Genomic DNA, 11357 nt, shown 5'->3' with positions numbered 1-11357 from the left:
CTTGTCCTTTTTCATACTAGTTGCCAAATTGAATTTAAATAATTATTTCATTATTGTCTGTCTCTCTCAATTTAAGCTTAAAGTCAGGGGTCATGTCCCTTTCACTTCTGTACCCCTAGTGTCTACCCAGTATCTAACATATTATAGGCACTTAATATTTGTTGAATGAATAAATGAATATCCTTATTCAACACCCAAGGTGCACATTCCTCTGGGGGTCCTCAGCCCTTTCCTGGCTTCTTATCCCCTTGCTGCTCTGTGCTTTATTCCCCCAAGCCAGTATCCACTGCACTCTCTTCCCCACCCTCAGATGCTCTCTTGCCCTAGGCTGCTTCATGGAATGTGGGTAGTGAGTTCCCTATGCTGGACCATCTGCAAGCAGAAGCAGTGTACATACCTGTCAGGGTGCCCTGAAGGGTGGGACACTGATCAGTGGTGGGATGGGACAGTATGTAGGATGGGACAGTTTAATGGGATTGTCTGTGTCTTGACCCATTAAGCAAGGCCCCGAGGATGCCTGAGGTCACAAGGGTGGGGCTTTTTGACCCAGGTGCTGGGGACTGCACAGGAGGTTGTGAGCTGACCCACCGGCCTTGTGACCGCAACTTTGCCACCCACTCTGCCTGTGTCCCAAGCCCCCTATGTCCCAGAGCTGCTGGTGGGGACAAGCAGTTGGAGATCCAGGCCAGGTCTGTGATGGCTGAGTCAGCCTGAAGTGAGTGGGATGGTCAGGGTATGATCGCCATCCAGCTGCTTCTACCCATCCAGCCCCCCTTAGCCCAAGGAAAGGATCTGACAAACCACGGAAGTAAATAAATAACTTAGAAATAATAAATAGGCGTCCAGTTCCCATGAGTGAGCGCAAGGTCCACACTAGCACAGGCACTTCAACAACGCAACTGCAGTATGCGTCCTCCATTCTGTCCTCCCAGGGCCTGGGCTGAGGCTGACACCTCGGAAACTGCTGGGTCCTCCAGAGGAGAGCCCTGGCTCTGTGGCCTGGTCAGTGCTGGAGGCAATGAGAAGTGGACTAAGGTCTCCATAGCCGAGGTGTCTGGTGTCTGTAGGACTGGGTCTCAGGGTGAGGAGGCTGGGGCCGCCAGACAGTCAGTCATTCCTCCAGAGTCGATGTCTGTCATTCCCTGCTGAGGCCTCCATCTCTGGCCAGGACCCTGGCTCTCGGGATCCTGCGGGAGGGCCCGTTCGGGAAGATCCACCGGTAGGGGTGCAGCCTGCAAACCCTGGAGAGCACTCTCAGCCCAGGCAGCCGCAGGCAGTAGCTGAGAGGCGGTCCACGGTCCTCCAGGTGCTGTTGACGTCCATGAAGGAGACGGCCTCATAGCGCGTGGGGCGGCAGCAGGGCTGGCTGACCGGCCGGGAGCCGGGCGGCGGCCGCAGGGCCCCGGCACCCAGCAGGCTGGCCAGGCTGAGGTCGTGTGGGGAGCGCGCGCGGCGGCACGAGCCGCTGCAGAAGCGGAAACGCACCAGCTCGTCTGAGCTGTGGCCCAGGCCCAGCGCGCGCACCGGCACCAGCTGCGAGCGCAGGCGGCAGCCCCGCGCCCCCGCGGCCCGCGCGCGGCTTCCCCAGCTCGCACGGCTCCAGCCCCCGGCACGCGCCGCGCGGCTCCCGCGGGAGGGCGAGGGCGAGGGCGAGGGCGGAGGGGGCGCGGGCTGGGGCGGCGGTCGCCGGGCTCTTCCGCCGCACGAACGAGCCACGCGGTCCCCTGGAAGGAGACGGAGTCACGCCCGGTGTCAGCCCTGTCCTGCCCCGCCCCGTCGCCCTCTCACCTACCCGGCAGATGGCCGGCCGGGGGCGTCGGGGTCGGCGCGGGGCCTTCGCGGGTGGCAGGGCTGCGGGGCGCGGGGCCCGCAGAGGCCTTGGCGACGCTGCTCAGCAGGGCCAGAGCAGCCAGAGTTGGCCACAGGACAGGCTGCACAGAGAGACGAGGTGGAGCCTCAGGGAGGAAGTGGGCACCCTGGTGGGCTCAGGTGGAGGGAGCCTGGGAGGCGTTGGGGCCACGGTGGTCAGGAGATCCGAGAGACGATGGTCTCCCAGTGTTGGCTGGGGGGAAGCTCAGGCAGGGCTTAGGTTGTAGGATAATAGGTTGGAACCCAGGGGAGAAAGCACCCCGAGGGCTTTGGCTTTCCTCCTTATTCCTGGCCCCTTCTTGACCATTTCCTTTCCACTTCTGATGGCTACTCAGGTCAAGCCCTCCTCTCCCTCCCTAGTCAAGCCACCTTTCCTCAATACCAGGTGGGAGTTACTGAGAGAACCACTCACCTGCCGCCCAGGCTGGGGCCAGTGGGGCAGCACAGAAGGGCCTCCATGTCCAGGCTCCATCTCTGTCAATACCAAGAGCTCCCATCAGCATAGCTGACCTGTTCCCCCACCCTCCTCTTGAGGCAGCTTGAAACACTGAGAGATGAGTTCTCCTTGGAACAGGTCATCCCCCACTTCCGTTTCTCCAGACGAGGAACAAGGGGCTTGTATAGCTGGAGTCAACCCAGGAGAAGTAGCTGCATTGGTACCTGAAATAGTGCTGGTGCTTTGCACCTGTTCCCTGCTTCCGTCCTCCCAACTCCATGAGGTAAATGGTAAATTCTCACTTTCTAGATGAGCAGAAGAGGCTCAGAGAAGCTCAGAGATTGTCTAAGGTCACAAGGTTAGACCCACATAGCTGGGGACTGGGGAGGGGGAGTATCTTTCCCCAGGACCTTCCTGCTCTGGTGTTAAAGGGCTAGAGCTACCAGGACTGGCTGGAGAAGGGAGTAGCTGGACACTCTTGGTCCCACAGAGAGCTTTCTCTTCATGCCACAAGGAGGATGCTGTGGCCTGGAGAATTAGGGTGCTTGCTGGTTGACCTGAGTTAATCAGATGTTAGTGAGGCCCAGGCCTCAGACGATGCTGCTATATCTCGCTCCTCTATGATGCCTGTTGGCACCCAGAGCCACTTGGGTTCTCTCTTCTGACCACAGCTGTCCCTGAAAAGCCAGCAGGTGGGGAGGTGCTGAAGAGGGGCCTTGACCATGGCTCCATATAGCCACCAGGGGGCGGCATCTGCCAACTCTGCAGACTCAGAGAGAGGTGGACCTTTCCCTAAAGATCTGCTAGACTAGGGCCTGAGCATTGAGCAATTCCTAGGAGGGCTGGCCAGGCCTCCACACCACCTTGGTCTCTGAGCGCTGAGCTATCCTTAAAGTTGGTCCATGCCTGCCCCCTTTCCTGCTTCCTGGAGATCTGGCAGACTGGCTGTGCCCCTAGAAGTTTCCCCAATGAGCCATCCTTCCTAAGCCCAGCCAGTCTTTTTGAGCCCCACCAGCCTTTGAGAGCCCATGCTGGCTGACACTCCCAGACACCCCTCTGGAGCCCAGAACTTTCATGAGTTTTCAGTGACTGGCCTGCTCTTGGGTTCCAGCTGTCACCTCCACCTCGACCCCTAACACACATAATGTCTGCAAAGCTGTGTCTACAGACTTCCCCAGGCCTCCCTGGTGTTGTCCTCTGGAGCCAGGTGTGCTAGGCTAACCGAATCCTGGCCCTGAGGGGTAGGCAAGGGACTTCCCACTGATGGAGGGAAAGCTGCGCCAGGCAGCCTAAAGGCCCTTGCGCTAGGAGGAGCCCAGGAACAGGCCTCTCGAGGGCGGCTCAGGCCCTTGTTCCACCCCCACACCCCCTTCCTGGCAGTCTGGGACTCCTTGGTCCTTCAGCCCTTGCCTCTCCATCCGCCAGTCCCATACTCACCACGGGGTCCTGCACAGTGTTCTTCTAGGCACCTTTCCCAGGACCCGTGCTGGGCTTTTCTCTGCAGCTCAAAAGGCTCATGCCCAGAGCTGTGCACCTGGTAGCGCTTCTTTTAGCCAAAAGCGTGGTCTTTGCAGCCAGTTTGCGTCCTGTAGCGGCAGCGGGAGCCTCACATTACAGCTGGCCCGCAGGGCTAGCACAGTTCCACAAGCGACAAGAGGGCCTGAGGGGGCTGGGAGGGGTGGAGAGCTGCGCAAAGGGCCCAGGAGAGGGAGGATGTGAGAAAGGAGTGGAGAAAGCCTATCCTGCCCACTCCCCCTAGCACCAGGGCTGGGACGAGGGGTGCGCAAACAGGTCGTCCTACCGCGAGTGCAGGGCTGGGTCCGGGACTCGGTGAGTGCTGGGGCCCGAGGGACCTGCCGCTGGCGGAGCCCGTGGGCTGTGTCTGGGGGCCGGGCCCAACTCCATCCCTCAGTAGCCTCAAGCCCGCCGCCGTCCGGTGTCAAATTCCAGCCCCGGCGTCACCGGATCCTGGGGTGGGGCCCGGAGCGCCCCCGCCCCGCCCTACCTTGCAGGGCTCACCTGGCTGCTCCACCCGCCGGGATCCGGTCCCCTCCACCCCCACCCCCCACCCCGGCTCCGCTAGCTTCCCGAAGTGGGGGTGGGGAGACGCTGGGAAGGGCCGGGGTGGGGAGACGCTGGGAAGGGCCCCCGGGATGCAGAGGGGAGAACTGTGCGGTCGAGAGCGAGGCGCAGAGACTGGGCGTTCAGAGTTTGTAGACACAAGAAGTAGGGAGTTGGGAGCCCGGGCGGAGGGCGGGAGACGGAGAGCAAGGGCGCGGAAGGAGGGGACCGGCCGGTCCTGGCATGGGCCGCCGGCCCTCCGGTTTGCGCCGTCCCCGGGGTCCCGGCCGGCCGCCCTGCCGTGACTGTTCCCTGGCGCACCACTAGTTTCTTTCCTCAACAGACCCATGGAACTTCTTGGGTCAGCTAGACACTGAGCTGGGGATGTGGAGGTCGGACCCGGCTTAGGGCCTCACCACTCCCCTCCAGCGCGGCCTGGGGCTTGGAGTAGAGACATATCTGTAAACACAGCAGCTCGCTGGCACCTGGAGGGCAGTGCTAGCAGGAGTGGGTGCCCAGGGCTGAAGAATGGGAGGGTCACGGAGGAGGAACATTTGCGCTGAGGCTTGAGGTAGGAGCTCGAGGGTAGTATTTCAGATGCCTAATTATGGCATTTCTATGGGGTGGAGGCTGGGTGAGTAACATGTATAGAGGTAAGGAAAGGGCAGCTCCTGTGTGTCATAGTAGGAGTCTGGATGGACTTTATTCCAGTGACACTGGGGACCACTGAAGGGTTTCCAGCAGAGGAATGGTGTGATAAGACATGTGTTTCAGTGACTGGCTGCAGTAGGGAAGGTAGTCTGGAGATGAAAGGTGTTGACTGTAAGGAGGCTGCTGGGGGACACTGAAGTCTGAAGCAAACTCGTGGGACAGCAAAGGAGTGCAAAGGCTCTTTCCAGACCACATCTTTTGGAAAACTCAGCTGGTGCCTGATTGGATGGGGTGAAGAGGTAGGGCAGGCACAGGGTTGCTTTTGGCCTGGGTGATCAGGTGGTGGGGATACATTCTGGCAGTGGGGAACTCCCTGGAAGGGGGGCAGGTTGGTGGCTGGAGCTCAGGAGTTCAGTGTTGGACATGTCCAGTTAGAAGGATCTTTGGATTATCCTAGTGGAAATGTTTAGGAAGCAGCTGAGTTGTAGCCTGGAGTGAAGTGGAGAGAGCTGGGCTGGGGATGGCAGTTTGGGAATTGTTGACCAACTGACAGTTGGAAGCCGTGGGTGGGGATGAAAGTGCTCAGGGAACGTGCATGGACCAGCTATACCCTGGCTATGCATCTGTAGACCTTTTAAAATACTACCCACATCCGGGCTCCACCCTAGACCTGAATCAGAACCTTGGGGTGGGCCTGTGCACAGGTGGTTCTGGTGTTCGGCCAGGGCTGAGAACCACAGCTTTTGTGAGAGCAGTCTATGCAGTGATAAGGTCTAGAAGCCAGACCGCAGAGAACTGCTGGGGTGGGGGGTCTGTCTGGAGGCTTGATGGGAACCCTGTGGGACAGCAGGTTACGTGGTGAGCCCGTGAGCAGCTCTGCTCTCTGCTGCCTGCTGCTTTGGGTTGCCAAGCTGGCGTGGCTTCCCTGGGGCTTTGTCAGCTATGGCTGCTGCTTGGAAGCATGCATCCTATGCCCTGTACAACTCCAGGGGGTGCCATTCACATAGGATATGATGTGCACTGGAGATGTGCATCACAGTGGCTCTGTTTCCAGCAGAATTCAGAGGGAGTCTCTGGGTTTGCCTGTCCCTCCGTCAGGGCCTTGCTTTGCCCTCAGCTGAGAAGATTCTGCCTGAGGACAAACCGCAGGAGTGAAGGGGGCATGTGGGAAGTCAGTGGTCCTGGGGCGGCCAGGACTCAGATTGAGATGGCAGGAGAGAAAAGGCCACCCCCACTTAGTGCTACAGTGAGGGCTCTGACAGGAAGCTCACTCCATGGCCTCAGGCACAGGCAGTTTGCCCTGTTCTCAGGCCTGCTTGGGGTTGCTGGGGAGGGAGAAATCAGATTCTAGGGGCTCTAAGGGGGCGAGGCACGGGGTAGGGGGTGTAGGGGTGGTGATGGGGTGGCAGGAGGATGTCCCTTCTGATTCTCCAGAGGGTACCTACAGCTGGGCTGCCTTCCTGTTCTGGGGGGAAGAGGACTCAGGGGAGAGGGTGGGCTTTTGTGCTAAGGGTGGGGGTGGATCATGTCCTTCCCAGAGCTCAGCCAGGGGTGCCAAGAGTGGGAAAGGTCTGTGGGCCAGTCTTTGCTGTGGGCTCAGCATTGTATCTTTCCTGTGTTTGCAGGAATCTGTCCCTGCAGAGATGGGGCTGTGGTGACCCAGAGTCACCATCTTAAGGCTGTGGGTGTCAATCTCCTGCCCTCTGGCTCTTTTAGGAGGCACCAAAGTAGACTCTCAGGCATGTCCTAAAACCCCTGGTCTGCCTCTTTTAAGGCAAAGAGGGTGCAGGATAGTGTGGGATGGGAAATACTTCAGATGCCCCTAGGTAGATACCCATGTCCTGCAGTTGACATGAGATGTGAAGGGGTTCTGTAGGATGGAGAGATAGTCCTTGGGTTTAACATGGTTGCTGAGGCCCCAGTTGCTGTTTCTTCCAGAAAAATCAGAGAAAGCAAGAGGCCAGGTTCAGGGAAGAGCTTTATTGCTTCCATGATGGCTGCCCAGGTGGCTGCCACAGCCACTTCTCTCTGCTTCAGGCTAAAGGCAGCACCCAAGGACCTGGCAGTCTCATTTCTAAAACTCAGAACAGCTGCCAAGTCAGTCCAGGCCTGGGGCACTGTCCTGTGGATCAACTACAGCTGGGGAGGGGGCCATTACCGTCAGGCTGGGCCGGGCCTCACCTCCCGAGCTCTGAAGTTCTCTCTGCTCCAGCCCAGGGTCTGTCTTGTTGGCTTAAATAATGGCTCCAGGGTTTCCCTGTGGGACAGTTAGGGGCTAGTGAGTGGGAATATCCCATCTTATCCCCAAGAAAGGCCAAATAGTGTCATGAGCTGGGTGGGGCTGGCATGCGATCCTGCCCACCTCCCTGCAGTCCTGAGCAGGGTACAGGTTTGTCATGGCACTCCCTACTCTACAGGGAGCCCACTGCTTCCACTGCCTGATGGGCCCCTAGTGAGCACTTTTCTGCACAGCAAGTGGATTAAACTCTAACCTTATTTAAAAATAAATTATCCCTTCCCTCCCCGACCCAAATTCACAAAATGATAATACACCCAACACTGACTGGAGACATGATTCCATCAGCAGCCTTGAGGCCTAGTGCCCACCACCTGCATGCTGGGCCTGCTGGGCGCTGCCAGTGGCCTCCTAGCCCTCTGGCTTCAAGGATGCAGGATGATTGCTGGTCTCTTGGGCTGGCCTCTGAGCAGACATGGCTCTGGCTGCCTGGCCGAGGCCTTGCCACTGCTGGGGCCACTTGGCACTGTCCTTCTCTGGGTCTGAAGACTCCTGTGCCTCTCAGGCAGAGTCAGACCGAGGCCAGTGAGGTGGACAGGTGGCGGTGGCTGCTGCTTGCTTTTGGTGGTGCCAGGACCTCTGCTGCCTTGTGCTGGGCCCACCTCAGATGCCACTGGTTAGGTCAGTGATGACACGTGCTTTCACCAGCTTCCGCAGAAACTCTTTCTCTCGCTGAATATTGTGCGTCCAAGACTGGAGGAAAAGAGATGGAGAAGTGTGAGCTGAGCAGGTAGCTGCGGGGACACTGCCAGCTGGAGTACAATTCCCAGGGCTTGGTGCCATCTTCTGACTACCATGCTCCAATCCTCTGTGACTCTGCAAAATCTGCTCTAGAAGTGCCACAGCTTCCCAGGACTTGGAGAAAAAGCTTTCTAACGCCTTTGCTCATCCCAGGAGAGTTAGGCCTCTTATCTTCCAAGTCTTAGGAGATATAAGCTTTCCAACCTTGTTCTCATAGACTTCCACACCTCCTTGACCACTAGCACCCTGAGGTTCTGGGCACCCTGAGGACAGGCAATGTGAGTCACTTAGGTCTGGCCCAGGCCTAGGGGTGGGCCCTGCTGGAAGGAGAACTGCGTGGGGTGCCTTAGTCATTTTCTGGCCTGATGCAATCCACTCTCCAGGCCTGAGGGCAACTGATGAAATCCTATCTCTCAGATCAGAGAAGCTAGGGGGCCTGAGGATAAGAGGCTCATCTTACTGTAAATGTGGAAATTATAGGGAAGATGCTGCCTTCCAGGGTTTTCCTAGGGGAAAACTGTACCCAGGCTCAGGTTCTTTCCTATCCCTGTACTCACCAGGAAGCTTTGATGACTAAGGCTCTCAAAGAATGAAGGACTAAATGATGAATGAATGAATGAATGAATGAATGAAAGCCAATAACCTTATCATAGTACAATTTGTACCCAACTAACCGCCCTGTTGCCCTGTTGGGTCTGCCAGCACTGAGCCTCAGTGATATTAACAGGCATCATTTGGTGCTAAGAGCCTGCAGCTCTGTCCCATCCTTATTCTGATCCTGTCAACTCTCTCCAACCTTCCAAATCTTTTCAATCTGAAACTCAGGCAAAATTCCTTCTATTCCTCTTCTCTGAACTTGTGCTAGCCATAAATGCAGCTGCCCCTAAGGCTAGTGTCCCCCAGACACTCTAAAGTGGTGACTCTTTTTCCCACAGCTCCACACTCCACAGCGCCTGAAGGTGGGCAAGGTTCTCTTCACTCTTTCTAGCTGCTTCTGCAGAGCTGCCCCACCATACTCCCTATAAGCTCCGGCACCTTTGAGGCTTCTGTCATCATACTCTGCCTCCTTGGTTTGCCGTCATTCCTTGAACATTTGAGTGTCTGGCTCTCTGTCTGGCTTTGAAGGCAGGGATTGTTTGGTACAGAGTAGGTGCTCAATAAATAACTGCTGAATGAATTAGCTCTTAAAGGTAAGAAAACAGAGGCTTGGAGGAATGGCAGGGCCAGGATCTAAACAAGGGTAGAAATTCATACATTTGCTTACCTGTCCTTTGCTCACCCACCCCTTCCTCACTCCCCAGGAGAGGTCGCCAATCTAATGGGTCAGTGTCAGAACAGCCCCTGAGAGCCATTGAGGGCTGAAAGGTCAGCAGAAGACTGGATATTTGATGATATTGAGGAATTATTATGGTGGGTTTTTTGGTGTGATAATAGTATTGTGATAATAAAAAATAGTCCTTATCTTTTAGAACCACTTACTGAAGTATTTATGGCTGGAATGATACAATATCTGATGCTTGTTCCAAATAATCAGTGGGTAGGGGAAGCATGAGTGGCAGAACAGACGAAAGCACACTGTGTGGATCACTGAGGGAGATGATAGGTACATGGGAGTCCATTATATTATTCTCTATATTTATGAATGTTTGACAATGTTCACAATAAAAGAGTAACAAAGGAGTCTACTTTCCCTGGGGCGTAGCTCTCCTGGACCGGATAATGACACCTCTCTGGGGCTGTTTTCCTAACTCCTCACAGCCTAGGCGCTTACTGGAGCTCTGGAGGACACCGGTTATCGACATTGTCTGTGGGCTGGGACAGGTTCTGGCAGTCCTGAGTTTACAGCTGCTCCAGGATGTTTGACTCTGGATGCAGATGTCCATCCCATTCCATCCACACTCACAGAACAGCCTTCCTTCTTGTGGCTCTTTTAGTGTCCTTACCTCTGCTTCTCTTCCCTCACCCAGTCATTAAGCATTGCCCTGATTTGATTGTCTCCTTAGGAAATTTCATCCATGCCTTCCCTCTGTTTGCACAAGAACTGAGTTCATAACTCAAAATCTACTTTTGCAGCCCAGATTTCTCAGCTGGGTAGCAGACTCTGGTATGAAGCCACTTCAGCCTCTAGGTACTGCTCAGTCCCCCTCCTCCCTGCTTCTCATGCAAGCCTCCAAAAGAGCACTTACTCTGTACCACTCTTGTGCTCTCAGGACCACCTTTACTCACTGTTCAGCCACTGCAGTCTAGCTCTTTCACCACCACTCCTTTTAAACCGCTCTCACCACAGACAGAGGACCTCCTAACTGGTGCAGCCAATGGCCATTGCTCACGTCATCTCACTGGACTTCTCCGCTGCACCTGACACTGTGATTCTCCTTGAAACACTGCACCTTTGGTCTCTATGACTGCATCTTCCTACCTCTTCTCTACTTTCTCTTTGTCTGCTTTAGGAATTCCGTTGACATCCCTTACATATCCTCCAGCATTTACCCTTGCGCCACTTGTCTTTGCATCCCACATGCTGCTGCTGGGCTGATCGGGCAAGTGGAGGTGAAGCAGTGGTGAAGTCAGCCTGCTGAATGGTTCACTTGCCTATAGGAGACACTCAAGGTGACAGCAGGGATCTTAAATACAGGCACCAGCATTTCTAAGTGAATCCTCACCCAGGAAGCTGGGAGGTAACAGTGGTAAGTAGGGGTAAAAACATTAATATTAATAATAATGGCAAGTTGTTATGAGTGCTTACTATGTGCCAGGCCTTTTTAGTGCATCATCGCATCTAATGTTTCCCAAACCTTGGAGGCAGGTGCTATTGTTGCCCCTTTTGCTGGTGAGGAAAGAAGGTCTAGAGCCAGACTCTGAACCTGGGCCATCTGATTTCACAGCTGGCACTCTTCAGCACTGGTGCAGGTGGCTCTGCAGGATAAGGAGCGGGGCAGTGGCCTGAAAATGGATACAGCACATGGAAGAAAGGGAACAGTCCCCACCAGAGGGCTTCAGGGAAAGTGGTGGCTTTCTAACTCATTACTGCGCTGAGGCATCCCCAGTACACCACAGTCGTGGTTCAGGGGTCCCCATCACTTGCCTAGACTGCTGACAGCCTCCCAACTAGTTTCTATTCCTGCCTGGTGCCCTCTATTTTATGCTGCAGCCACTGTGACCCTAACCTGCTCAACTACAGCCAAAAACTCTTCTGTGCCTACCTTGTGCCTTCAGAATAAAGTTCAGACTCCTTACCGTGGCAGAGAAAGCCCTTCATGATTTGGCCACTGCCTCTCACCTACTGCCTAAAATTTTACATAA

General features: G+C 55.7%; 2 protein-coding genes across 9 annotated transcripts in view; both read right to left on the bottom strand.

The window, feature by feature from the left end:
• Positions 1 to 805: 805 nt before the first annotated feature.
• Positions 806 to 5501, bottom strand: ARTN (artemin). 2 transcript variants are annotated; one of them, XM_073233784.1, is made up of 5 exons: positions 4107 to 5501; positions 3743 to 3891; positions 2282 to 2343; positions 1793 to 1931; positions 806 to 1724 (listed from the first exon to the last, which is right to left on the bottom strand). In XM_073233784.1, the coding sequence occupies exons 3-5, from the start codon at positions 2339 to 2341 to the stop codon at positions 1255 to 1257; spliced, it is 669 nt and encodes a 222-aa protein (XP_073089885.1). In that variant the 5' UTR covers positions 2342 to 2343; positions 3743 to 3891; positions 4107 to 5501; the 3' UTR covers positions 806 to 1254. The 2 variants fall into 2 exon arrangements, with proteins under 2 accessions (XP_073089885.1, XP_073089884.1); XM_073233783.1 differs by having other exon boundaries at positions 2282 to 3991.
• Positions 5502 to 6977: 1476 nt separating this feature from the next.
• Positions 6978 to 11357, bottom strand: part of ST3GAL3 (ST3 beta-galactoside alpha-2,3-sialyltransferase 3) — a 198650-nt gene continuing 194270 nt past the window's right edge. For all 7 annotated transcript variants that reach the window (XM_037002344.2, XM_037002347.2, XM_037002345.2 and 4 more), the window contains one exon: positions 6978 to 8006. In XM_037002344.2, coding sequence (XP_036858239.1) covers positions 7917 to 8006 — 90 coding nt within the window. In that variant the 3' untranslated portion in view covers positions 6978 to 7916. The remainder of the gene's footprint in view (positions 8007 to 11357) is intronic.

This window comes from Manis javanica, chromosome 4 (genome assembly GCF_040802235.1).
Source record: "Manis javanica isolate MJ-LG chromosome 4, MJ_LKY, whole genome shotgun sequence".
Taxonomy (NCBI): domain Eukaryota; kingdom Metazoa; phylum Chordata; class Mammalia; order Pholidota; family Manidae; genus Manis; species Manis javanica.
This window is presented reverse-complemented; position numbering and strand designations above follow the sequence as displayed.

Bases quoted from the DNA above. Each gene is read 5' to 3' on its own strand.
- ARTN (XM_073233783.1), bottom strand. From the start codon at position 2,341: ATGGAGCCTGGACATGGAGGCCCTTCTGTGCTGCCCCACTGGCCCCAG. The intron at 1,932-2,281 runs GTGAGTGGTTCT...CTCTCTGTGCAG, and splicing joins GGCCCCAGCCTGGGCGGCAG to CCTGTCCTGTGGCCAACTCT. The intron at 1,725-1,792 runs GTAGGTGAGAGG...GTCTCCTTCCAG, and splicing joins CCCGGCCGGCCATCTGCCGG to GGGACCGCGTGGCTCGTTCG.